General features: G+C 47.4%; 1 protein-coding gene across 3 annotated transcripts in view; it reads left to right on the top strand.

Annotated features, from left to right (window-relative positions):
- The window catches only part of NTRK3 (neurotrophic receptor tyrosine kinase 3), a 211941-nt gene that overhangs the window by 22747 nt on the left and 161488 nt on the right, over window positions 1-27706 (top strand). For all 3 annotated transcript variants that reach the window (XM_069867254.1, XM_069867255.1, XM_069867256.1), the window contains exons 2-3: window positions 11235-11309; window positions 12614-12685. In XM_069867254.1, the coding sequence (XP_069723355.1) occupies window positions 11235-11309; window positions 12614-12685 (147 nt within the window). The remainder of the gene's footprint in view (window positions 1-11234; window positions 11310-12613; window positions 12686-27706) is intronic.

A 27706-nucleotide genomic window follows, 5' to 3' on the forward strand; every position in this document is an offset into this window, starting at 1 on the left:
CGTGCGGGCTCTTGGGCCGCAGCTGCTGCAGGCTGTGAGCGAGCCAACCTGCTCCCTGGAGGGCTGCCTGGGGCCAGCAGCAGACAATGTCTGTATTCTTTGTGCAGAATGAGCTTCCCTTTGCTGAGAACCCTCTGGGTTCCTGAAGTTTGCTCTGAGGTTGGGCTGCTGCTGGGACCCTCCTGGCTCTGCATCTGCCCAGGAGCAGAAACAAAGTTTAAATGATTCTTGACCAAAAAAAAAAAGAAAAAGAAAAAGAATCTAGCAACAACAAAGTCTTGACTTTGTCAAGTGATTTGCTTTCTGGCTCAGTGACCCTAAACAGTGCCAAAAAGACATGTGTCCCATTAAATAAATCTTCAACCTAAGTTATGAAAGGGCAGGTGCCATCAGGATGTGGAGTCTGGCTTCCTTGCTTGCTGCCTCTCTGCAATTACAACTGAGCAGGACCTCTGGGTCCCTCAAATGCTTCTGCAAGACTTTATACCTGTCAGTGTAATGCCAGCATCTTGGGAATTCTTCAGAAAGAGGAGTCTTATTTTCAGGAGTACCAAACTGTTGTGTCTATGCTCTTGTCTTGTATGAAGGAACGTGGCCTTGTGTTGTGGAGAGGGGCGCATGTAGGCTGCCATGGTCCAGTTGGAATTGGGAGTCATCACTTCTCATTGCTATGGCCTTAAACTTTTGTGCAATCCCACAATTCTGCCAGCAAAGGGTAGAGATGTCAGCGCTGGATTAATGAGTTGCAGTAACTCAGGTTGTGTGCTCCTGCCTTCTTCTTGGTGTAAAGCAAAATGTATTTGTTTAACAGCCAGTGCAGCTCAACATCAGCATGCTTGGATAGTGTGAGCTCAAGGATTTCACCCCAACTTTGGCCCCGTGCAGTGAAGGAGCTGCCCATGAGGAGTGAAGAGCAGTGACTTGGTTAGGGTGGATGGCTTGAGTGAGAAGGGCAGTGGCTTGATTAGGGTGGATGGTTTTGGAGCACTGGCAAGCCTTGGCTGTGAGTGCTGCTCTCTGTTGAGGTGCCAGGCGAGCAGAGGCTTCTCCATAATTCAGTTATGCCTTTATCTAGAGGAATGGCAGACTGAGCTGTGATAGGAGATAGAAACCATTCCCACATTTGCTGTTTGTGTAGCTTGATCAGCTCAAACACAACCACATGGTTAGCAGTGTCTCTGGCTGTCAGTGTCTTCTACAACTTTTTTGCAAGGTGCTTTTTTTCACGTTTATATGAACAAAGTGGAGTGTCGGGAGAGGAGCTTTTAAAGTGTCTGTTCTCTCCTTGCTCTCTTTTTTTTCCCTTCTCTGTTTTCTCCTGCCTGTGTCATTTTAGCAGGTGTGCTGGTTGGCTTTTCCTTTTCAGAGCCAGCTGATTTCCCACAAAATATCTTATATCTCAGGAAGCCTAGCACTCCGAGTCACTGTGTCTTAATGCATGCATCCCCCGGCTCCTAAGTGATGCTTCTGCTCTTAAATCTCTGCAGGAAGAGCAAGCCAATGTGTAGGAAAAGCTTGGGCAGTGGGGTAAGGAGAGAGGGAGCGAGCTCTTCCCACGGGTGATGGTGGAGCCCCAAAATCACTGCTAGGGAGGGTGGGCAGGGCTGGCTGTGATTTATTTGCAATGCAGATACAAGCCCAGGGGGATGGAGGGGGGGGTCGTGGCAGTTGGCTGAAAATAAACTCCATGGAGAGCTTGCCTGGTCCTTTGGCTTTTAGGGGAGCAGTTGGCAGGCTGGGCAGGCAGACCTGCTGTGCTGTGGAGGTAATGGGGATCCTGGCAAGTCTTCCTGCAGGTTGGAGCTGCTCTGCCCGTGGCCATCCTGTGCGGAGTGGCTGGGAACCTGGCTTGCTGCCAGCCCAGCTGGGCATTGCTGCCTGCTTGTTCGAGCTTCACAAACATCTGAAGAGCCAAAAGCTGGAGGATCAAAGTTGAGGCTCCTTGGGAGCTCTTTGGGAAAACAAACGCTTCATGGGAGCGGGATCCAAGTCCAACACAGATTAGCTCTCCCTTCTCCTTGCTTGGGCAGCGGCTTTGCTGGTGTTCAGGGTGTGTGGGAAAGCTGGAAGTGGGATGAGCTGTGCTGTGGGGGCTAGTGGAGCTGTGGGGGAATGGAGGAGGATAAAATGGGATGGAGGAGTGAGGGAGGGCACTGGATTTGGCTGCTAAATAGCCGTAACTGTGCAGAAGCAGAGGAACTCTTTGGCATCTGCAGCATGCAGCTCCAAGCTCTGATTTCTGTGCTGCGCTTGGGGCCCAGGCATGGGAGCAGTTGGAAGTATCTGCCCAAAAATGTGCAGCTCCATTGAAACAGCATTTGAGATGAAACTGATGTGGATGTGAAGAGCTCCTGAATTTAGACTCCCGTGGAGGCTGTGGTTTTGGAAAGCATGCTTGTGGGTTTGCAGGGGCGGGTGGCAGCGGGCAGGGCCAGGAAAGGCAGAGGGTCTGGATTGAGGACCGCAGCCCCCTCCTACTGTGGTGCTTGTGCAGCCACATCCCTGGCTCTCGCATCTACTCTTGCTGGACTTTTACTCCTGCCTCCTCATTCCCAGCAGCATATATCACAGTAACAGCCTGTTTGTGGGAGATGTTATTTTCTTCTTTCTATCCCCCATTCATTCTCCTGTCTTCAAGCGCAGCGTGTAGCGCAATGCGTGCGTGTGGCTGGCAGCACGCCCCTTTGGGTCCTAGCTGAGCTAGTATGGTCTGTCAGGACATTGTCTTTGCCGTCACAAGACACTGGAACTTTTGGGGGGGGCTCCTTTCCACCACACACTCTTTGGTGCTACTTTGTGCCATGAGATATTCCTGCCAAACTGAACTCTAGTGATCCCATACGTTTAGCACATCTCTGTGTAGGCACAGTTCATTTCAGAAGAGAAATGCAGCTGCCTTTGGAGCAGAGCTTGGCAGCTCTGTCAGCCTGTATTAATCTTATATATATATATATATATATAAATATATAAATTTCTGAAAAGCACCGGACCTGTTCAGAGATGGGAATGTGAGGGAATCTGACCTCCAGTCTGAAGTTTCAGGGAGGGTTTAATAAGGCAGAATATGATTACTGAAGCTGATTTTGACCAGGGTGCTGCTTTATCTTTAAAATGCTGTTTGATCTTTAAAGACCACAAAACGCTGCACACTGCTGGCTCTCACTGTGTATGAAATTCTGTGGATAAAACTGTTCTTTCCTTTGGCGTGGCAGGTGCCTAGGGTGCTGCTTAAAAGTGGGAATCTTTTGGTCTCCTGCTCACTGTAAAACAAGGTGCTGCCTCACTTTGAGTTTTGTGCTTGGTGTAAAACTCCCAGGAGAATTGTTTTTCCTCCCCTCAGATGGCCGCCTTGTCTCACCTGGCTGCCTGGCTGTTTTGAGATGCAGTGTGGTTAGACATCCACAGGTTGATGTTAGTGGTCCTGAGCAGGAGCCCCAGATCTGCTACTCATAGTGGGAAACACCTCTCCACACACAGAGGATTGGCTTTGCAGGCTCTCCTGCCAGAGGTTAATGAAATAAACGTCCAGCCCTTATGCAGAGGGGTTCAGAGGCACTGTCCCCCAACCCTACTTCCAATGCAGGAGCTGCTGCAGCCTTTGAGAGTTTTCACCTGAAGCTTTTGCACTGCTGCTTGTCTCTCATAAATGAGATTTCTTCAGCATTGGGATGATTTTGGACACCTTAGTTTTTGCTTGGGACACCAGGGCTGCTTTCTCTCAGCACTAGCTGGGCAATAGTGATGGCTATTAAGGAGGGTATTTATTGTGATGGCAGTTGCACTGTTGCCCACAGCACTTCTTTAACTCTGCCATTCCACTTGATCCTATTTCTTCCTTTCTGAAAGCAAGTGACTGGGTGTAATTCTTCCTGCACTGAAAAACCTTGGATATAGTGTGCAATAATGGGAACGTACTGCTTCTTATGTGCTGCAGCAATCTATCCATGCTGGGTCCAGGCATCCTGCTGTCCTCTAGTAATCCTGACACATTGTCCCTGGAAGGGATGCTCTCTGCTCCATAAGTCAATGGCCAGAGCTGGTGTGGGTTGTGTAGTCTGTCCTGGGGTGAGCTGGAGGCTTGTGAAGATCATAGAAGGAAAATGGGTGAATGCACAACAGTAGGGCACTGTGCACTCTGCCTGAGAGGACCTCATGTCCTTAGGGACAATAGCAAAGGGTGAGATCCTGGTCGTGTTTGCACTGCTGTCTGTTTTTTAATCACGTGAACTATCCCCCTCTCCTTTAGCTACAGCTCCTATGCATCCTTATGGGTGCCAGGCAGCATGGCTTAATTGCAGCGCCTGGAAAAAATATGTGCTCAGCAGAGCTTGAACAAAGCTGTTTCTTAGGGTACCTTCCACAGTATGGTGTTCTTATGTGGCAATTGTCTTATGCAGTGCAGCCGTAGCAGCTCTTCTGCACCTAGCAGTCGCTCCTAGCCAGCCTGGGGCCAGACAGATGCTGTTGGGGTGAGTATGAAGCTCACCTGGGCTCATCTGAAAGATATCCTGCAGAGGAGTCCTCTTCTGAATGCCTTCTGGTGCCCTTCAAGTTGCTTTTGTTCTGTAGCAGTCGAGTTTCTTCGGGAAGGCTGTTGAGACACGACGCTGCAGTGGCTTGTACATGGCTGTGTCATTCCTGCACCCACCCCAGCCAATGAAAGATCAGGGAATTTTTTCCTTTGTGCAGCCTTTCTGGATGGGCTGGTTTGGATCATTGGGGTGGATGCAGCTGAGTCCATGGGATGGGGGCTGGGTGCATCCCCCTTGCATCTTCTGCTGCAGCCACTTATCTCTGTGTGGCCTCAGCAAGAGGAGCAGGTCTGCTGGAGCAGAGGTAGCTGTGTTGCGGTGGTGTGTTTTATGATTGTTACCTTGACAAATCCCAATTACTCTGTGGAGTTACGCTCATAATCATTTCTGTAAAGCTGGGTTTGCGCTCCCCTTCCCTCTGTTCCTGCTTTCCCCACTGACCTCAAATTATCCTTAATGATGCAAAGTTCTCTGCAGCTGGCTGACTTCTGCATGCCCTTTGGGGAAGGGAAAGCCCACTCTTCAAATGGGGAAAATATTGCCCTTATAAGTCTTTATTCGTCTTCACTTGCCTTTAATGTTTAGTTACCAATTCACTTTTATAACTTACATATTAAGAGAATCAAGTCTTTCATGCCTCTGGTTATTAAATGTATGGAATAAGTACCTTATAATACTGTGAAAGATGACTGATTCCTTTATGGCTTCATCAGCCTCTTGTGGAGTGTTGAGGGATGGATAAAAGGAGCTGGCAGTCTCCAGGGTGGTTGTGCTTTGTCCTGAAGTGTGGGACCTGACCCAGTGCTATGGGTTTCCCAGCCTACAGGGCTTCCAATCAACATCTGCAGCACCTTTCATTGGAGATGGCAGGTCTTACTGGTGAAGGGTTTTAAGAGACATCTTCCCTCTATTCCCCTTCTGCAATCAAGTTAATATTCACATGGTCTGGAGCTGGCATGCCAGGAGGTTTGTTTATAATGCTAAACATATCAGGTAATTGGAAGCTAATGCTTCTGTCTGGGTTGCGAGGTATAATATGCCTGGATGACGAATCAATTTTCCTGTTGCCCTAAAAGAGAGAGGAGCCAGCCACTCTGCTTGCCTTTCCAATGCGTGTATACATACATAATTTTGTATGTGTTGGGGTGCTGCCTGCTTGCTGATGTGCATTTTATTCACTGCCCAGCATCCAAACGCGAGCAGTGGCAGTTGCACAACGTGGCTCTAATAGACGTGTCACCTGCTCTGGCAGAGAATGGAGGTGATGGGATCCTGGTGAAGAGTTGCTCCCCTCTGGTCTGGGCTAGATATAGATTTGGGTAGCATGTGTGTGCACATGCTATATAATACGTGCCGCTTATTGAGTGCCTTTTTTAGTTATTGACTACAGTGCTTGAAAAGCCGTGAGAGATCAGATAAATATTATTCTTGTTGTATGAGGAGAGTGAAGGAAAGCCAGACAAATTAAGTAGCCTCAAGCTAATCACTTGGTAAATTGGCATAAGAGGCTGTTTTTCACCTCTGCTCTGTGCATGTGGGATGAAATGAGCCTGGTTGTTCTTAAATCCCAGTGAATATTATCTTCCATGCTGCATTGGTGCTGCACTGGAAAGGGAGTACGTAGAGCTGTGCAGACTTGCTGTGTGGCCCTAAGAAGCGGACACCAGCTTGTGTTGTCAAACACCTTCTTGCGTGGTGTCCTTTTGGGTGACTAATGGGAACTGCTGTTCCAGTTGATACCCTTCCAACAAGTGAGGCAAGCTCCAGGCACTTCTGGAGACCAGCCAAAACCTTAACCCTGTGACTTGGTGACCATATGCTTAACAAGATTGCTGATATCTCTGAGTCTGTGGGATGCAAGGGAGAAGACACCTACCTCCTTACTGACTTCACTTGGTGTCCTGGGATCTAAGAGTGAGATGTGATGACCACAAGCTGTGGATCTGACAAACAGGTCTTCATGCTTCAAAAGTTTGCTGTTAACTGGGACATAGCACACAAGCTGTGGATTGACCATTGATCTGACTTCAGTGGTCTACAAGGCTTTCAACAAGCTGTGAAGGCATGGCTGTAGGTATGTGGAGACTGTGGTACACTGGAGGGTTGGCCTCCTAAAGTTAGCATTTATCAAGCTAGTGCCGCATCTTTTTGTGGAAAGGTAAACTGATTTCATCAGCAAAGAAGTGATATCATGGTAAGAAAATAATATGATGCTGCCTTTGGTGGTTTGTGGTTTGTTTTTCTGGAGGAGGCAGTATAGCTCAGCTGTTTTAGGTGAAGAGCTGGGTAAAGAAGCGGTAGGAGGTGTTGAGAAAAGAGATAACCTGTGGATGTGATGTTGGCTCCTGCTTTTGTTGTGGACGTTGGCACAAAAGGCAGGAGCATATTTGTAGGCTTTGCTGCTGGCGTGGTGCTGGGGCTGTGGGAGTGCAGAGTGGGATGAGAATGGCCAAGGGGAAGAGCTGCAGCAGCATAACCAAGACAGAGTATGTAATGCAAAGTGGGATGAATGTGGATGTGGGTGTAACAGGAACTTTTGCTGCCAGCTAGGAAATCATCCATTTGGAAATGACCTGGTTAGTGGAAGTAGCTGGTGCAGTACTTGATTATGGGGTGAAAACAAGCTGCCAAAGTGTGAGAAAGGCCAGTGTCATCTCTAGACTGCAAGTCATTTCCAGTGTAACAGAGGATTTGCTCGTGCTGTTGTACAGTGAGATCTCCTGAAGGAGATCCTGGTCACCCTTATTCAAGAAAAAGGGATTTAAGTAGGCTGATCAATAAAACAGAGAGCTATTCTCTATTATAGTGTCTATTATCGCGCTCTGTCTTGCAAAGGTCACCAAGTGTGAGTGCCAGCCAGTTGTGCTGGGTCTGAAACCTGAAGCAAAATAACCTCACCACCAGGACTCTGCCTGAGCAATATATCTGCATCGCTTCTTGGACTTGAGTTAGTACCTCTTAAAGGCACTTGAGACAATTTGCCTTGCACTTCACTGCTTGGTACAGATGTGCTGTCTTAGGAGAGCTTGCCTCGTGTAACTTATAAATGATAGCAGGGTGGATCTGGCTCTTGCTTGTAAAGGAGGGAGGAGGAAATGCAAGGAAAGGAAAAGAGCTGCTGAAGCAAAGACAGTTTTGACACAAAAATGGATGTAAAATGCTTGTGGGTAAGAAATGAGAAGAGCAGGGGATTTCTAGTGCAGTGTTTCAGAATGAGTTAGGAGGGCAGAGCCCTAGCTGCTCTTAAGCTGGGTTGTGATTGGCCTGTAAAAGGCAGGGTATAAAGGCAGCTCTGCAGCGCAAAGAGACCTGGAACAGCGGGACCCTCTAAATGGATAAGAAGCATGAGAAAGAAGTGTGTATTTAATCAAACACCCCTTTTTCTACATCCCTGCCCCAAAAAAGTGATCAGTCTAATCTGTGTTAGCAATCTATCTCATATGGTCTCTATTAGACGTTGGAAATGAGTCTAGGTGGATGTGTATGTGGTGAGCATTTCAGATTTGCAAAGTATAGTATTGGTCTTAAAGCTATTGCTTCTTGCAGAAGAGCAACTTAGCTTAATAATAACTGAGGAATGCCACAGGATTATATACATTTAGAGATATTTGCAGGGAGGAGGGAGTAACCCACTAACTGTAATTCATACTTCAGAGCATGATTGCAGAGACCAGGGCAGGGTTGGGAGTTGTCACATCTGTATTTGGTGTGAACCCAGCGCCTGAGTTCCTGCCAGGTCAATGAACTGAGGCAGAAGAGAAGGGAAGGTCTCAGTCTTCAGCAGCAATTGGGAGGATATAAGATTTGTAGGGCAAGCAAAACCCTGGAAGGAAAAGAGGGGGAACTAGTTGTGATATTGAAGGACATGAAGAGGGTCTTAAGTTTTAGGGGTGGAGTTTCTTTGCTTGATTGGTTTGCTTTCCTGTGAAAATACTGCCAATTTTGCAATCACAGCTTGACTCCGTGAGCTTTCAGAATAAGATGCATTTCTGGTGTGTTTTTAAAGTTAATTCCAGTGAACCCAGCCAGCACAAAGTTACACATTTATTTCCGAAGCAATAGGGAACCAATGAAAATGCTTTTCCTGGTGCCTGAGAACCCACCACTTCTGGCAGCAAGATTGAAACTCCTTCTAAGTTGAAAAATCAGAAGAAGGGAAAGAGCCATTTCTAGGAGTCCCTGAGAAGGGAAGTATCTGTGTATCATAAAGGACTCAAAGTCCCTTGCTGACCTGTGCACCTAATTCAACATGATGCTATTTCCTTATATTGCACTCTATGTACAGCAGCTGCTGGGTTGGGGAATTATCCTATACATAAGTATGTGTGTATGTATGTGTTTATTTCCATTGTTGCTTCTCTTGTTTCTCCCTTTATGGGTGTTGTGTGTCTATGTTAAATAACATACCAAAGCATATCTGGCTCAAAAAACTCACAGGCTTCTTTTGACTGACTGGAACATAGATTGTGGTGTTATGTTTACCGTCTAGTGTAATGTCATTTCTCGAGGAGGCTTGGATATCGGGGATCCCCAAGACCCCCATACACCAGTGCTGTGTCATCAGAAAGTCAGGTCTGTGCATGTTGCTGGCAGCAAGCTTGGGTTTCTCTCCACCTCTTCTAGAGTCCTGCACACGTGGCTTTCAGTGTTGGGTCAAAAATGAACTTGATGCTGCCTCCTCCCCAGCTGTGGTTGCTCCACAGCTCCTGGCTTGGGGCTGTTCCATCCCTCTCTGAAGGTCATTGCTTGGATGCTGTAGCTTCAACATGCCCTAGTCGTAAGCCCACATCATCCTATTCCTGCTACTTCCCATGTTCTTTCATTTTCTTGGAGGACCATCTTTTTTGGATTATAGGAGCTGCAGGTGGGAAATGTCTTCAACTTTTTTTTTTAGCCTTGCTCTGTCTTGCTATCTTGTGTCCCAGTACCTGAACTCTCAGTCCTACCCTGTCTTGGAAGGGTTTCAGCGAGCCGTCAGATTTCTTGACTGATGTCTCCCAGTCTGTGTTTTGTTCTGCAAGTGTTTGCTGGGGCCTTGGATGTTGGCAGGGAATACAAAATGGCTGTAATAACGTCCTGATTCTCATTCTGTCTGCGACAGAGGCGATCCAGCCAATGAGCAGGTCATTGAGGATGAACTGTAACTTACACTGTCATGCAGCAGCCGGTTTGGAGCTTTGGATGCTGCATCCATACACTAACCCCTCAGGGTATGCAGGCAATTATGGAATTTGCAGAAAGCAGAGGTGACTCTTGTGAATCTCTGCTTTTCTTGGATCTGCGTGGTGACAGCAGAGACATATGTTTAGGTTTAGTCCAGGCTTTGTATTTTTCTTCCTTGTGCTGGATGGTTTTGGGCTCAAATGGGTGCATGTACTTCTGTCATGCCAATTTGTCTGCTCTTGTGCAAGCACAAGGCGTAGCGAATGCTGGAGGAGGAACATATGGCTCCTGTGACTCTTCTGGAAGTGCTTAAATGTCCCTCGTACGTTTACCCTGTGGACCACAATATGAGGTCCTGCAAACTTCTTGCCTAGAAGGGGTATTTCTCAGTGTTGGCTTATCGTGTCAACCCTATATCACTTGGAAATGTTTCCCCTTTCTGGGGCTGAGCCCAAGGCCAACTATCGCATCAGGGCAGGTGTGAGATGGGGTGCACATGTTCATAAATTTTGAGGTTAGGCTTTTGATGTATTGTCCAGCCAGGTGTTTCTCCCACTCAGTTCTCTTTGAGAGAGGACAACCTCCACCCTCTCCCCAGCAAGGACCCTTTTAAAAATGTTTGTGATTTCTTGTGGGAAGGTGTCAAGAGTTCAGCTGGGGAGAAAGCCTGAAATGGCCAAGGCCTGTTTGGGGGTTGAGGACTGAGCTACTTCCCCACCACTCAGTGTTGCAGCGGGCTAGCAGAGGCCTGTGGCTGTAGCCAGCTGGCCATGCAGCTGCCAGCATCACTCCTGTGCTGGTGATAACAGGGGACCCTGTTCTCTAGGGCTGTCACCTTCCCTCAGCTCTAATATTTACTGAATAATGATCTTGTCGTGACAGATCTATTTCTGTTTTTGTTCTCTATAACATACCTGCCTGAGTGCCCCAGGCAACTGAGGAATTTATAATAAAGACAAAGTTCCCAAACCAAGTTGGTCTCTCCTGCCAGCAGCACTTCCAGCCAGCATAGACTAGGACCATGTTTGGCTACCCCAGTAAGAGACTGGATAAATGTATGACTTTTTTTTTTTTTTTTTTTTTTTACTTTTTTCCCCCCATTTATACCCCAAGCTTTTGTTGAGAGGTTTTATTTACTTTTGAGTCTTTTTGTCATGAGCTGTCTCAACCGTGTCTTTTTGATGTGCGCAGAGAGGGGCAATGACTTGGCCAAGGATTTTCAGTGGATTGGTGGTATATTCCATGCTCAAAACTGTGGGCAAACCCATGTTATTTGTATTTTCCGAAACGCTAGGAAAACTGAATAAAAAGCAGCATGAGAAACTGCTTGTTTTGGTAGTGTGACGTGTGCTGTATGCATCTGAGGGTATGGATGCTGAAGAACCTGTTTGTTGAAAGAAGGTTTTGGCTGAAGGAAGGTGGGAAGAGGTGTGAGGCCATCTGGTAGGGCATGATGCACTTTTGCTGTGTGTTGTCCCCTGCATGGGCAGAGTGACCATCTGCTTGTGCCATAGCTGAACCTTTCCTTCTTCTCCACAGACACATAGAGAACTGGAAGAACTTGCAGACGCTGAATGCTGTTGACATGGAGCTGTACACGGGACTCCAAAGGCTGTGAGTATGACCTGCATGTCGGGGAGGAGAACAGCACTGGGCAGCCCCTTCATTCCAGCAAAGAGCTGCAGCTTCCCTTCATCCACAGTGTCCACGCCACAATGTTCAGAGCCTGTTTAAGCTACTGGCTCTGCTGTAGCTTGCTACAAGACTCTGCAAAATGGAGATGCAGTGCATTTTGGTCCTTGATGGGTCTGCAAGAAGGAAGATTGCTACCTCCTGACAGCAATGTCAGCACATGTCAGCCCTGACCTCTCCTCTGCTATTCTGGTTCTGGGTTTGTGTGTTGTTCGGACTCATTTCAGCCCTATAATGCAAAATTCCATCTGTATTCACTGGTCCTTCATTGCTGGGCTGTTGGTCCTCATTTAGTGCAGTGGCCATCGCAGTAGTGTTGCACAATAAGGGAACTGCATCTCCCTGCACAACCCTCTGAGCATCAGGAAAGGTTGACTTTTTGCATCGCAGAGGGGAAACTGAGTTCCATGAGACTGAAGGGACTTGCCAGGTGCTTGGGAAGCCTGGCTAAGTAAGGATACCACTCCATCTCTTAATTCTCCTGCCCGGAGCTTGCATGAGATGCACGGTGCTGCTCAGGGTTAATGGGAGACTCTACTAATGTGTCTCACTGGGAGCTTTACATTAAATACAGCTTGCCTGCAGGCTGAAGGAGAGGTGTACATTTCTGAGCACTTGATAACCAGACCCCAGCAAGCTATAATTTAAAGAACACGCACACCTGCCTTGTAACTGGGATGGCTGCTGTTCTCATCTCACCTAAGAAAGCAGCAATGGAGTTCAAAATGCTTTTGTCTTCAGCAGCAGCTGTTAATAAATCCTGGATGTCATACTGATACAGCTTCGCCAAAACAGAATGGAAGGGAATTCTTCTTTCAATGTCCATAACTCCCTGTGCAAAATACTCCTCCTTACCAGAGCTTCAAGTAGCAGCGTTTCTCTTGGGATTGAGGGAGTGGAGAATGGTGGTGCTGGGGGTTAGGTTTGCTGTGGGGCCACACAGTGCTTCTTGTGAATATGAAGGGAGACTAGAGGAGCAGGAGATGCTCCAGGCCACCCCAACAAGCCTTTGTGGATTTAGGGGAGAATCTCACCCAGCAGCCTTTCTGTGCTGTGTCAGTGCCATATCACATGAAGCTGAAAAGTTCAATTTTCTCTTTGCTTCTAACTCACAGAGGTTGTCAGGGGAGAGAGATGCCTGTGAGTGCACCTCAGGTGCTGAGTGCAGAGTTTTAGAGCATTCATCACCCTTGGCTCCATCACTGCCCTTCTGGATCTCTTTGCAGGACAATCAGGAACTCAGGACTACGAAACATCCAACCACGCGCCTTTGCCAAGAACCCTCACCTGCGCTACATGTGAGTGCCAGCAGCTCCTGCCCCCTTCTCCCTCTGCTCCCTGTGGAAAGGTGATCCCCAAAGCAGATTCACTAAGTACCTAGTGAGGAAAGCACTGGAGGGCATGGGGGATGATGATGGGGAAAGGGAAGGAGAGGTGGTAAAACAGGGTGGAGGGAAAGCTGAAGATGCAATGAGCTCCTGCTGGGCACTTGATGGGTTCAGGCCAGTAATTGGACACTGAGATTTGATGGCTGATTTGAAGAGTGCTTGCTTCATTAACAGCCTTGTGGTGGTCATTAACAGCCTTGTGGTGGCTGGTGCACATTTTCCTTTCTGCAGAGTTTTGGGGATAGCTGTACTCCCCAGCATACAGCCAGAGCCTGCCCTGCTCTTTAGCTTTTAACCAAAGGCTGCTTTGCAAGCACAAATCCTGGGATGTGGGGCTGCTAGCTGTGCACGAAATTATTGACTTCTTCAACTGGTGTCTGCAGCGGGCCTGGGGTAGGGATGTTTTGTGCCAGAGAGACTGGACACTTGTTATCATGGGACACTGCATGAGTGTCCAGCTGCAGGGGCATTGTTGGCTACCAAGGTACAGTTTCCCGGGGAATTTTCTCATCCTTGAGGTCCAGGTCACTGATTTCTTTTCTGGGTATGTATCTACCTTTCCCAGGTTGATAAAGGAAAGCCTGAATTTCAGGCCAGTGTGCAAGGTGCTCCACGGGCTTATAATATCTTGTCAAAGTGACTGGGACTGAGACCAAACCCTCTCTCAGCTCCAGTAGAGATACAAAAGGTGAAAAGTGGTTGGTGAGAGGCCAGTGGCCTTGGACTTGAGCCGATGGGCTATATGGAGAGCGTGTGTGTCCCTGCTTTTTGGGAACTAATGTTTAGTGGCTTCTTTGAAAAACGGCTGTAGTGCACATCCATTTGAGTCTGCAGATGCATGTAGCCATCAATATGGACTTCTTCCTGGTGGGAGAGATAGATGCGACCTGCAGAGAAGGATAGATTTGTCTTTTGATGTCTGGTTGGAGATGATGTGAACTGAAAAACCCCAAAAGCATCTTTTTTGGAAAACGAGTTACAGTTGCTAAGTGACAGTAAAGTACTTGCTAAGTAGGAGATCTACAGTACCAAAGGGCACCAATAGTTAAGGACCTTAAGAACAAGCACAGAGCCTTTTTGAGTTTAAAGAAGTGCTTATTTTGTTGTCATAAGCCCTCCTTAATGCTGACCACTGGGATTTTCCTGATTTCCTTACTTTATTATTTCGTTTTGTAGTGTTTGTTTTGTATTTTTTTTGTAGTTATTTGTTACCAGGAAGCGTCCTCTCTGAAAACATCTTCCAATTAATTTGTCTGGGGGGGGTTGTTTGTCAATTGTGCAGTTGCTGTTTATGTATATAGCAGATAAAACTAATAACATTTGATTCTTGATGAAATTGGTTTTGATATCGTAGGAGTTTAAAAGGTCCTGTATGTTCTTTTTTGAGACTCAGTGTGTTGTTAATGTGTATACATGCAGTCATTGCTGCTTTTTTTCCAAAAATGTTTGATTTTGTCTTTTGAGATTACTTTTGAGATGGAAAAAAAGATGGAAAAAACTCCACATCCATCTTGTGTCAAGAGTTAAGGTTGGTATGTGGTGATGAAATATGTGTTTGTTTACTGCTTAGGTCATTTAAGATTGATCACTTTCTTAACATCTTTCCTTTCTTGCCTTTTGAAGCTTGAGGCAAGTAAGTATATTACTAGGTTTGTGCTTGCTGGTGGCATTTGATGCTGTTCTTGGGACCCAGCAGCGTGGATGTTTGCAAGGTGGGTGGTCCACCAAGGTGGATGCCGGGTACCTGGGGATGGAGACATGGTGCTTGCAAGGATGGCAACTCCCTCCTGCTCCCTGAGGCTCTCAGGCCATGGTGCTGCTGATCCCTAGCAGCCAAGGCTGATTTTTCTGGGTCTTTCTCACCTCACAGGGGGAGTGTGGTGGCTCCTGAGGGTTTGCACAATCTGGCATGTACCTGGTGCCATCTGGGGTCCCCCCTGTGCCACAGCACTGTGCAGTTGCATTGGGGTGCTTCCTCAGCTGCTCTGGTGAGCTGAGCTCCCTGGGAGGCAGCAGCTGCAAAGACCTGACATTTTTTGTAACCGCTGCACGTAGGAGCCAGGGATAAAAGGATTAATGGAAATGTCACTCTGCTGTGAAGTCCTGGGCTGCTGTAACCAGGTACAGTAGCTGACAGGAGCGAGGGATACTGTCCCAATCCCCTTGTGACAAGGCTGGCTGCAGCTGGATGTGTGCGGTACTGGGGACTGTGGGTTGGTGTGCTTAAGGCTTGGTGAGCTGCTGCTCTGTGTTATTGCTGTCACCCTCGTATTGCTTCTCCTTTGCTGGCTGTTTGGATGGTTGCAGGTGGGCTTGAGTCAATAGACAGCAAATATGTCTAATAAGTGATAGAGGCTTCACTGCCAGGGAGGGCTGGCACGAAGCAGTGGGGACCTTGAGCTGGACCTTTTCAGGCTGCTACACACTGGGTCTGACCAGCAGCAGGCATTTTTGCACATGAAACTCGTGTACAGATTATGAGGACTAAAAAGCAGGGATGTTCTCCCCATCCCCAACCCATCTCATACCCCATCCTGACTTAAATTCCAGCCTCCTGCTGAAGTGAGTTTTTTCCTTGTGCCTTTCATCAAGGTTTCCTCCTCTCAGATGGGCCAGATATCTCTGCCTTCTCCCAGCAACTTCTATTTATGTCCCTTCCTCGGTGCACGCGGTTGTCTTCAGACCCCAGCTGTGCAATCACAAGCAGATCACTTATCACAGCTCTAATTGCAGGAGCTCGGGTTTGTGGTGGTTCATTTAAGATGATGGTTGTGGATAAAGTTTGGCTCTCCCCCTCCCCACTGCTTCACAGAGTCAGGGAGGAAAGATGAGAAACTCATGAAGGGTTTTTTCAGCATTCTCCTGCCCAAGTGATAGGTCTCGAAACGTTCCCAAGTGCAGCCTGGCAGGCTCATGCCTGTTCTTTTAAGGTTTAAAATCAGCTGTATAAGTGTAAGTGGCTTGAGGCCAACCTAATCAGTAGAGGAGCAGTGAGTGACAGGGAGCCAAAGGTGTGGATCTAGAAATAGCTTTGGATCCCTTTCCTTGAAGGAGAGATAAGGGTCCATGGATTCTCTGATGATTTGTGCTGTCATGCGTACTGCTACTATGAAGGCAATTATCCCAAAATATAACGGTGGGTTTTGCAGTGTGTTTCTCCATCTCCTGTTGGCCACCGGGTTTGAGGCAGTTGGCACCTTCCAGAAGAGGTACTGGCTGAATGTTGAATGGGGATGGATGTGGGTTTGACCTAAACTGTTTGGCACCCAGTGTCTTTTTGTGCCCTCGCTGCGGAGGTCTTCTCACAGGGTAAAGTTGCAGTGGTGGGTTCTCAGTTCCGTTTCTGTGAATCTTGGACAGCCCTTTGGCTGATATGGGAATGGTCCTGGAGAACACCGTGCACTGGATGTGCACTAGCAGATCTAGATTGTGGAAAACTGAACCCTTGTAGCCAAGATCCGTGGAAGTTACTGTTAGCAGGCAATGTAGGGGAATGTGGGAAATGTTTGGTGTTGACAGAAAAACTCAGTCTTTGGCTTGAGGCTATACAAAAAAGCTTCAGGATGACATGGTTTCTAAATTTGAGACATAAACCCCATCTGAATATGTATTTACTATATCCCTGTGTTTAGCACAGCTTACTAAAGAAAATGTCTTGCATGCTTTTGCTCTCCCTGTCCTTCTCCTAATAACACAGGAATGCTCTGGCCAATTTATTTGAACTTAATAGGGAATTACAAGTTGTGAGGATATCGAGTTCCTACATATATCATGAAAATAGGCAGAGGAATAGTAAGGAAAGGTTGTTGTAGTGCCTTGGGGGAAGAATACAACATTATCACAGTCCTCATTAGGTACTGGGAAGCCCTCAGCTTCCCCCAGCTGAGAAGAGCACAGCTTCACAATGAACTAGGAATCAATGAAGAGGAGTGGACAGGATCTGTTTGCTGCTGGCCACAGTGTCCAGCCTTTCTTGGCTGTGGGACAGTAGAGTTGTGTGTGTTGGAGAGGAGTCTCCCAGCAGGTTCTGCCTAGAGCTAGATGAACTGACATTTGCAGCAGCTGAGTGCTCTTTCACTGGGAAGCAGGTACTTAAGAGGCTGTGGTTCCCTTTAAATGCTTTCCTGGACTGCTGTGTACTCAGCCAGCCAGTCAGGAGACACTGCCTTGTATTTGCAGAGGGTAATTGTGCACACCTTATTTATTGCTAGTAAAGAAAACAAATTAAGGTTGTGTAATTATACAGACACGAACGCTTTTAAATAAGGCTTAAGTAGTCAGATTTCTATTTAGAAAATTAATAATTGCTAGTTCTGTCTGCATTCAGAGGCTGCTCTTAAACTGTCTTCTGCAGGTTTATACATGCTTTAAATTGGTTTGTGGGCTGGCCAAGACACAGCTCTTGTCAAAGAGCTCTCTTTCAGTGCTAGCTGCCAGACGAAGGATGGAATTGAGGATCAAGCTTTTTGTTCTAGTCTTCCCCTAAGGGTCCTAGGCAACCTTGGATAAAGCCAGAGTGAGTTTCAGGAGTGCTTTGTGCTGAGTGCATGATATGGTCAGATCACCTTGTGCTCCATGGACATTTTTATCTGTATCAGTCTTTTTGTCCCAAAGATGAGGATTGAGAAGGAACTGAACGTTGCTAGTAGGAGTGTGCAGGGACATGCTCTGCCTGGTGAAAGACTGAGCTGATTGATCTGTGGGCTTGTTTTCACAGGCAAACCTGAGCTGTGTTTTATTTGGACTCTCACAGAACCTCCTCTGTAGGTTGCTGTTTCGTGAGGATGGGGCTAACCTCAGTGTCCTGGTTGGGTTTGTGACAGCTGTGGAGCATCACGTGAAGTCACATCTTGGTATTGGATGCATTTTGTAGCTTTGACATGAGAGTTGGCAGAGATGTGTTTATGGTTTTAGGCTTTGATAGGAAAGAAACTGGACTGCATGCATTCCCTGAAAACTGAGGTGACTGCAACAGCCTGTGGTTGATGAATAGCTCTCTGCCCTCTTCAGTGATTTCAGGACAGCACTCAGTGCTCCAGCAACTGAGGCCTGTGCACTTTCAAAGAGCTGCAGGCAACCATCTTGAGAGTCTGGCAAGGATTGGCTTCTTTGCTGTGTGTCTAGGAGCTTGATCGATATCCTACACTAAATAAAGAAATAAACAAATATCAGCCTCTGAATTATGGCATATATAGCACTGTTCCCTCTTTGTCATGGCTTAAGGGTCATTCTCCCCTGCTTTGTGGTTAATGATCTATTGCCTTGTTCTAAATGAGGCATTCTTATATATATGAAGCACGGTTAAACTCTCTCTTTTGCTCTCCTCTGGTAGCCAGCTCTAGGCCCTGTGACTGCCTGCATGCAACCCTCTGACTTAATTCTGGATGTCCTATTACCCTTCCTCCTCGTTCCTGATGATTTCTCTGTGCTTGGTCCTTTCATCGCTGCACTGCTGTCATACCTATCCTGTCAATCTCCTCCTAACCCAAAGTGTCATGTGTTAATTGGTCTTGATTTCCCATCTTGAGTCAGTGCAGCATGACAAGTCTGTGTATCAGCTGAGGAACAGTAAACATATGGTCTCTTTGCTCATGGGGAGGGTGAAGCACAATGCACTTACCTAGACCACCTCCCTGATAGTTTAATGTGGTTTATTTCGCATTTGCAACGGACTAAATAGGAACTGATTTTCTACATGAATGTAGACAAAATATAAGAAATATGAGAAAGATTTAAGTGGCTTTTAATTTCCTTTAGGTGAATATTTCTTTACTATCCCTAATCTGGCAGGCAGCTTGAGTACCCTTTGATTCCCATTTGCACTCTAAGGATGTTCCTGCTCCAGCCCCTTCTACGTAGGAGCAAACCTCTGCTGTGATTTACTCAGGGAGACATTTTTCCCCACGTGTCTGTAAGTCTTCTATAAAATGCTGGGCATGCTTACAGTACAGTCACTAAAATAAACAGCAGTAACTTCTCTGCTTTCACAAACTTCCTGTTCTGCCACCATCTGCTTTGTCCTCTGGATGCTGGTGTAGTGGAGGTCCTGGCTGATATGCTAATCAGCAGCAGTAATTTGATGGCATGTTTATTCCCAGTCATTACAGCAGGTTGACTGATAAGCAGTTAATTGCAGCTATTCCATTTTCTGCAGCAGCAGAGGTACATCCTGTGTTTTACCAGACATTGTGCACCAGGCCAGAGGAGAGACCGGTTCCCTGCAGGACTGTGGCTTTTCTTTAGGCTGGGTTGAAATCATTTGACCTGCATTCAGAGGGCTGGGTAACTAATTCCTGACTGCAGGCTTCTTTGCTCGGCTGTGGAGGTTTATTGTGTTGTAATAGGAGGTGGAGTGGTGAGTTTGTGACTGATGTACTCTAGTGGGACCTGAGAAAGAAAGTTTCTTATTCAAGCACTGTGCACCTTCCGGCAAGACTTGTCCTGCCTTGGTTCCCTGTGTAAAAACCTGGAATAACGGCATTTGTTTTTTCTGCTTGTATTTGATCTATTTGCAGAGTAACATGCTGTATGGTTTCCAGTGAAACCTAGCCTTAAATTGTGGGATGCTGTTGCAGTGTAAGATGAGTTACAATAATGCCATCACAAATATATGCTGCCAGCTCCTATTCTTATGTTATGCCTATCACTCTGGTACCTGGCCTCTGAAGATTATGCTGTGGCTTTATCTCTCCTTCCTTCCTTTGAAATGTTGAGATCATCTTTCCGTTGTGTGGCTATGAGACTTATTTCCCTTCCTGACGTTTGACCAGTTTTCTCTTGGCAGGCATGTAAAATGGGCAGCGGTGGTTCTACAAAGGTCCTGTTTTCTCCCATCCCCTCCTTTAACAAGGCTTCAGACAATGCTGGGGGTGTTCTGAATGAGGCTTCCTGGCTGTTCTTAAACAGGGGGTTGGGGTGGGGTTCTTTTTTACAAGCTTTGTTTCAGGATTTGGATAAAATGTCATTTTTAGACAAGCTGGGGGTTTTGAGGGGCTCATCCTCTGTGATGTAGTCTTTTTGCAGTGATGGCCTGATGGATGTCTTGTTGTGAGATTCCTCCTGAAAAGCAGCCAAATTTTCCTCTTGAATGTGATCCTGAAGCTGAGCTGTAGTTTTGTCTTTGTTAAAACTCACCACATCTCTGAGATCACCAGCAACACAGAAATGAGTTGATTTTTTGAGATTTGGGCATGACAAGGACCTTGTTCCTAGGCTTATGGGGTCGCTGTAACATGAAGGTATTCCAGAAACAGCCTCTGGCTGTCCCTTTTGCTCACACCCCAAACCCTGTGACTTAGTTGATTAGATGTGGTGTAAGGTGTCTTACCTGCCTGTGCCAGTGTAAGAGCTGCTGCACAGGGATGAGGACCCTGTGCAAAAGGGACCTGAGGACATGGAAAGCTGCTTGAAAGTTGCTGGTGGAGACAGTAACCAACCATGGCAGAATGAGTGAAAATTAAGTGACTGCACAAGTTCTCACCTGTGATTTTTGTTTCCATGATACTGGTTTACTAACAGCAGGATTGCAGGGTTCATTTTCCCCCTTTTTGATATACAGGCAATGAGCATGAGGGCAGAAAAATAGAAACATTAAAATCATATGTTATTTGAGCAATAAGATATGACAAGGCATGAATGATGGGACATTAATTCATGATGGTGCGTGACTAGGCAAGAATTTAAATGTCATAAGTTAGGCAGTCATGTGTTTTATTGGAATTATAAAATTTTATTAGAAATCTGAGTGAGGGGGTGGAGTTTCCCACAACCCCTTCCCCTCATTTATCTTTGTGAAAGGGAGTGAGCGGATGCAAGAGACCATGGGATATTTCCCCAACATAAGAAGGATATGGAACTCTTCAAACGGGTCCAGAGGAGGACCATGAAGGCGGTCATAGGGCTGGAGCACCTCTGCCAGGAGAGGTTTAGGCCGAACATGAGGAAAAAATTTTTCACGGAAAGGGTTATTGGGCACTGGAACAGGCTGCCCAGGGAGGGGGTTGAGTCACCTTCCCTGGAGGTGTTTAAGGGATGGGTGTACGAGGCACTGGGGGGCATGGTTTAGTATTTGATAGGAATGGTTGGATTCGATGATCCGGTGGATCTTTTCTAACCTGGCGATTCTAAGATTCTATGAGAACAGTCTGAGAGAGTTGAGGTTGTTCAGCCTGGAAAAGAGAAGGCTTCAGAGAGACCTTATAGTGGCCTTCCAGTATCTGAAAGGGACGTACAAGGAAGCTGTGGAAGGGCTTTTTACAAGGGCATGCAGTGATAAGACAAGGGGGAATGGCTTTAAATTGGAGGGGGGAAGATTTAGAATAGACACTGGGAAGAAATTCTTCATGCTGAGGGTGGTGAGGCACTGGAACAGGTTGCCCATGGACATTGTGGATGCCCCTCCCTGGAAGTGCTCAAGGCCGAGTAGGATGGAGTCTTTGGCAGCCTGGGCTAATGGGAGATGCTGGTGCCCATGGCAGGGGGGTTGGGGCTAGATGATCTTTAATGTTGCTTCCAACCAAAACCATTCTGTGATTCTATGTTTACAAGGCTGCCGGTAAGAGCCAGAGGGTTGTCCTCCCCGGGAGTCGTGGGTAACCGCGTCTGTAGACTGGCTAGTGGCCGAGGGCGAGCGTGTCTCATGCCTCCTGTCCCCTGAGGTCCCGCCGTGCCCATCTCGCTCTGCTGCCGGTGCCCGCGGGTCCCGCGCCCCGCGCTTCAGCACCACGGACAGGGCCCCGCCTGCCTCCCGCTCTGCAGGCCCTGTCGGAGCCTCCAGCCGCCCCCGGGCCTGGACTGGCTCCCTCTGCCTCCCACACTGACTGACCTCCCTGCCTCCAGCCTAGCCCTCCAGCCTCCTGTCTTCCCTCCAGCCTCCAAGTCGGCTCCGAGTTGTCTGCCTACAGCCGGCCACCCTGCCTGCAGCATGGACCCTGGCCTCTAGCCTTGTCCCGGCCTCTCGGCCTTCTGTGCTTGCAGCCTGGCCTCTGACAGCCTCCCTGCCTCCTGCCTTCCCTGCCTATTGCAGCTTGACCTCCCTGCCTGCCCCTGCTGCCTCCTTTGCCCTTCTCTTGAAACACCCCCATTCCCCTTCCAGCCCCAGCAATGCAACCCAGGACAGTGAATAGAACAGCGTCTGTGTGTATCTGGTTGCAGGTGCAAGCTGTATCCAGCCCACCCGAGGGATGATTAGCCCGGTTTCATTACCAGCTGCACTTTTTTTCTTCCATCTCTCCTACTATAAAGACAGTCTGCTGAGATGCTTGTTTGACAGATGCAATATAAACTTTCTGAACTGCAATGGCTCCTGGCACTGGCTTTGTTCTGCAGCATAAATGGAGTTGTCTTGCAGCACTGCTGCCCTGCTGCTGCCTGTGGGTTTCTCACATGAGTAGTTTTCTAGGAGAACTGCCATCCAGTCTCACTGCAACCACAACCCGTGGGCTTTGGCTAAATGTTTGTTGTATGCAGTTGTACATGTTGATAATTGTAGGTAATTTGTTGTCTCAGAATAAGGAAGGAATGCCTGCTACAGTCTGAAGCACACACTGCTTTGTGTTTATCAGTCATTTCGTTTGAAAATATTCCTCATACTGTCTGATATTTGAAGATACGGGGTGGGTGAAAGGTACTCTCCTTTTTAAATACAACATGTATTAAGAGGAGTAGGAAAAATGTTTCTTTCATGTCCAGAGATTCTTGTGTTTTTTGATAGAGTTAATTGTCAAAGACAAAACATGTTTCTGCTTTTAGGGTGGTTATAAGTGAGGAGCATAGCAAATGGGCTTTGCTGGACTCCAACTGTATTAAGTCACCAACATTTCCCTGTACCCCTCAGCCAAGCATGCCTGGGGCTGGGAAGAGGCACATAGTGCCACGGCTCAGGTGTAGCTGCAGGCAGGTCTCTGCTCAGAGCATTCCTCCTCCCTGTATGCTCAGCTGCTGCAAACAGGGTAATTTCTGCCCTTGATCAGGTGTGCTCCAGGCTGCCTCCCTGCTTCCCATCCCCATCTCATGGGCCCCTGGAGGGACGCAGCAGCCTGGTGCAAGGCAGCTCCCTGCTTGATGCTGTCTATCTCCTAGGCTGAGTCTTTTTCTTGCCGTTTGATGAGGCATTGCTGGAGCACATCAGCCTCACCTCCTGCTGTGGCCAGAAACCTCCACACAGCATGGGAGGTGGCAGCTGCCATCTCTGCTGGCTGATTCTGTGGTCCCTTTGGTCGCCCATTCCCCACGTGTGCACCTCCTCCTGCCAGCCCACTGCCCTGTGTGCTCCCCAGCTCTGCTCCCTGGTGATGTCCAGCTGCTGCTTCCAGGCCTCCAGTGGTGTGGGTGCAGGTAGCCCTGCTCCTTGCTGAGGAGAGATGAGCGCTGTAGGCTAACGACAGTCTTTCTTTTCATTACCCGGTGTAAACACAGCTTTTTTGGCAGCAGCCTGCTTTTCTGAGCCCAGGAAGACCATTTTTCCTTTTATCTATAATTTAGTGAAGTGTCAAGCCACAGAAATTTTAATGATAATAAGCAGTAGAGGAAATTTATTTATTCCGTGCAAAGGTGGGTTTCGTTCCAGGGCTGTGAGGTTTTTCTTTTACACTTCTCTTACAAGAAATGCGGCCTGCTCATGCAACCTCCTTTCCAGTGTGTTGAAGCAACCTTCCCTGCAAAGCTCTCCGCTGTAGTTCCTGCTTGGCTCAGTGGCTTTCCAGCCCCTCACCCACGCAGGACCTGTGGGCCAAGTGAACTGGGAAAGGAGAAAGGAGGAAAATACTCTTATAGTGAGGTGGGAGTATTCATGTGCTTGGTGAGGTATAATGGGAGAGAAGGGATTAACAAGTTCCGTGTCTTTCACTTTCTCCTGTTGCTGTGCATTGCTTACATCTGCTTCCCAGACTAGCCTCTGTGATGGATTTGACTGCTGAGGAAAAGCAGAAAGGGCTTTTTTTGGATTACATGCAGCACTTGCCTTCTGTCAGCCTATGAAGCTGCCACTGGTGACTAGAGATAAAAAGTGGATCCATGTCATATGGAAGGATCAGGGCACCTTCCTTGGGTGCAGGAAGACAGAGAGTGGAGTTTGGGGCTGATCTAAGATGAGCAGGGGATGGCATATGGCTGTGAGAGGGACAGGGACCAGTCTGAAGAGAGAAAATTGCAAGAAGGGATTGGAGTAAGCAATCATTAGGAAAGAGGTTGAAATGGAGCAGGAGGGGGATGGGATGTAAAAAAGGTGATGGGGGAAATTAATGTGGAGAGGAGAGGGAGGGTTAACTGGGGTAGGAAAGAAGGATGTGTTTGTGGGAGCTTTGCAGGGGGAAGTGAGTGTAAGAGAGAAATGGGTTTGCTAGCAAATACTTTGAAACTGTGGCTCTGAGCTAACCAGAACCTTTCTTCCCCCTTCAATGTGGCTTTGGAGGCAATATTAGAATCTTCCTAATTATTTTTCTTGGATGAGTTTTGCGATCCTGATGATATTAATTATTCTTAAAGGTCAACAGCACTCACTTGAATCCCCTTCTGTTCTATCATGTAATCAGTTAATTAATTGGAAACCATTTAGCAGAGTCTGCTGAGAGTTTAGCCTGCCTTATGCCCTGTTGTTTTGCTATTGCTGGGATATATATATGTGTGTATATATGTGTGTGTATGTATATATATATACACACACATATTTGTACCCCTTCCTTTTTTTCAGAGGCTCTGGAGAGCACTTGCTACTCTCCTAGCCCATCATAGACACTGGCACCCCTCCCTGAGGCAGGCAAGTCAGGGCTCAGATGTGGCTGTTACTTTTCTTTTTACTATCCCCCTACAAAAGCAGTGATTGAGATTATTTAGGGCTCATTGATTTCTGGGCATCCAAATAGGTGGGAGTTTTTTTCCCCACATAAACTCAATTCAAGACCCCTCTAACAGCTGAGAGCACAGCCCTAGTTCAGAGTGGGAGTGGGAGAACCAGACTTTGTCCCAGCCTATCTGTGCTTATGTGTTGAAGTTGAGGCTTTTGTGTGGACCTTGTTCAGCCTTCCCAGTACCTGCCTGTGCATTTGAGGTGACCTCCCAGCTGGGGTGGTACCTCCTGAGCACCTGTCCTTTGCTGCTTCATTATATTCAAGGGGGAGGTGGTGGGGAACATAGGAGAGGCTGGGAGGCCATGTGTTTGGGGTCTGATGTCACCATGTACTTGGAGATGCTGGGAAGTGCTACTTGAGCATGAATCTCCTTCCCACGCTGTCTCCTTGAGCTGTGCCTCGCCACGGCAAAGAGCTCTCTTCTTTTGCACAAAGTGATTGTATTTGCTCTGGGTCCACTGGAAACCTGTGAGTTGGAGGCATTCCTCAGTCATTGTCTGTTCCTAGCTTGAAGAAACATGTAATTTGAAGCAAACAAGCGGGATAAACCCAACCCCTTGCTGGAGTTATTGTCTGGCAACCATTGTTCTCAATCAACACACATCTTCAGTAGTATTTCTGTGGGCTGAAGCAGGAGAAAAGCCTAATGTACAGTTATATTCCAAGCCTAATGGATTTAAAAGTACTATAATTTGGGATAGAAGAGATGGGATAGAGCAGTCCTGAGGACTTCTCAACTGCAGGAGGTCAGTTGTGGGGTAGGGCTCTTGCCCACTGCAAGCTGATTTTCTTTTCTTTGAGCAGAAATCTGGCACGTTCTATGGATGCTGCTGGACTCTGCCCTGCAGGGAAGCTGGCAGACAAAGGGAAAGCAACTGCAGGGCTGATCCAGCTTTTAACCTTTCCTTGAGTCCTCCGAGAGCCCAGATGTCTTTGGAAAAGAGCAGTGGAAACTGCACATAGCAGAGGAGAAATGAGTGGAGTCTAGAGGGCCAAATCCCTGCATCTAATCTATCCTGAAGCATAAGGGACAGTATTACCCACATCTGATGATGGCTTGCCATCTGTACCATGTACTGAACCAAAACTGTGCACAACAAGCTCTTAAGAGTGATTTGTCTCCAAACAAAGCTTCACGCAGCTGGGAGGTGGCTCAGAAGAGATGACTTGGAGGGTGTGGAAGTGTCATGGTGTTGGTGGTGTCCTTTAAAGTGTTTTGTGATTGGCTGGGATAAAGGCAGCAGCAGGAGACCGCTTGCTGTGTTGGCAAAGGCAGTGGGAGGAGAGGCGTGGGACAGATGTGCTGCTGGCACCAGCCACAGCAGCCCTGTGATGGAGGCGTGGTGCCTTATGCCTTCTTACTTGCTCTGCAACTTCTGTTTAGTAATGGTATTGTTTAAAGAACAATGCAGGAGACCATCCCCTTCCACCTCCTTCAGCTCTCTCTCATTGACAGTTGGGATTTTACAAATTGTGGTTGTGTAGCTGGGAAATACAGAGTGGTTGGTGGCTGCTCCTCCAGCATTGTGCCTCCAGAGTTAGAGAGTGTGTGCATGGAGTGACAGGGTCTCTTCTTGTGTATCATCAGTGATGGTCTCTTGCTCTCCTCCAATGCAGGACTCTGGGAAATCATAGAAAATTCTGGCTCTGGCCCTAGAGTAAGAAGTAACTGGGAAGGAATGAGATGATAATATGATGGGTTGCGCTGTGCAACAGATGCCTTACAAGGCATAGGACAGTACCTATGGGCGTGAGGAAAGTTAGTTACTCTTTCCAAACTCACAAAGGAAGATTGAACCTTGGGGTCTTTTCTTATTTTGTTTTTTTGGGGTCAGTAAATACCTGGATATTACTAAGGAGTTACTTCAGGAGCAGAATGGGATTGTAGGTAATTGCCTGATCATGGCTGGGGGACCTCTGTAAACAGTCTTACTCTGCAAGAGCACCAATACATGCTGGTACTGAGTCCAGTCGTGGAACACAAATGGGAGAACCACTGGAAGAGATGAAATTTCAAGCTGACCCATGTAACACTGTGTCCTGTTCCACCAACTCTGCTTTCAGGGTGTGTGAGACTTGCAGGCACTTGGCATTGCCTGGTCCTTTTGCAGGTACTATCTCAAATGCATCCTACTGGGCCGTTGTGCTGAGCTACTGGACCTTTCAGTTGAGTCTAATGTTTGCAGGGCCTGATTTGTGGGGAGGCCTATGCTGCCATAGCTTCTGGGACTGCTGGGGTAATTTTAGCATGTTCATTAAGGGATGACAGTACATTTTTTTTTTTTTTTCCCCCTAATGAGCAAAGCTGCTTACTAAACAGGAAAGGGAGGGAAGGCAGGGCAGGCACTAGGGAGCGTAACATTGCTTTTAGAGGTCACTGGAGTTATCTGGCAGGGATGAGCAAGCCTCAGAGTGACTTTCCAGCGTTTCTCTGGTTCAGACCCAAAGCTTCGGCAGCTTACTTGCCGCAGAAATGAAGCGTGTATGTAAATGAAGCCTTAAGCCCACAGCAGTATGTGAGGCTGCCAGCATTGCCCTCTCCTGTGGCCACCAGCACCCAGCCAAGGCTGCAGCGAGCTGCGAGACGATAGGAAGCGCCACTGTGCTCAGAGTGCAGGGGATATCAACAGAGTCCCACACAGTTCTACCAGCGTATTCTGTGCTGGGGACCACAGCTGAGGATATGCATCTCTCGTCTCATTTCTGCTCATTTTCCCTCAGCCCCAGCTGTTCTGCACAGTTAATCCCCCACGATCAGGATTTTCAGAGTGGCACCATGTTATTAAAATGTGTGAAAAACTTCTCCCATGCAGAAGCGAATGTGTCAGGCTGGAAATAAGGGCAAGTGGAGGAAGGAGATGCATGGAGGAGGGACAGGCAAGGAGGGTCCCTCCCCAGCAGCAGCATTTCTGCCATTATGTTGGGCTGAACTGCATAATATAGCTTACAGTTTAATTACAGGGACTCCTGCTTGTTGGTGTCATTAATGCGGCATCTGGCTTAATTTAGCTGAATAAAAATGGCTTTAATAGTGGAAACACTTTTGGCTGCTGGGTAATTGAAGGAAAAGAAAACATGCTGTGTC

Source organism: Phaenicophaeus curvirostris, chromosome 12 (genome assembly GCF_032191515.1).
Source record: "Phaenicophaeus curvirostris isolate KB17595 chromosome 12, BPBGC_Pcur_1.0, whole genome shotgun sequence".
NCBI classification, from domain to species: Eukaryota; Metazoa; Chordata; class Aves; order Cuculiformes; family Cuculidae; genus Phaenicophaeus; species Phaenicophaeus curvirostris.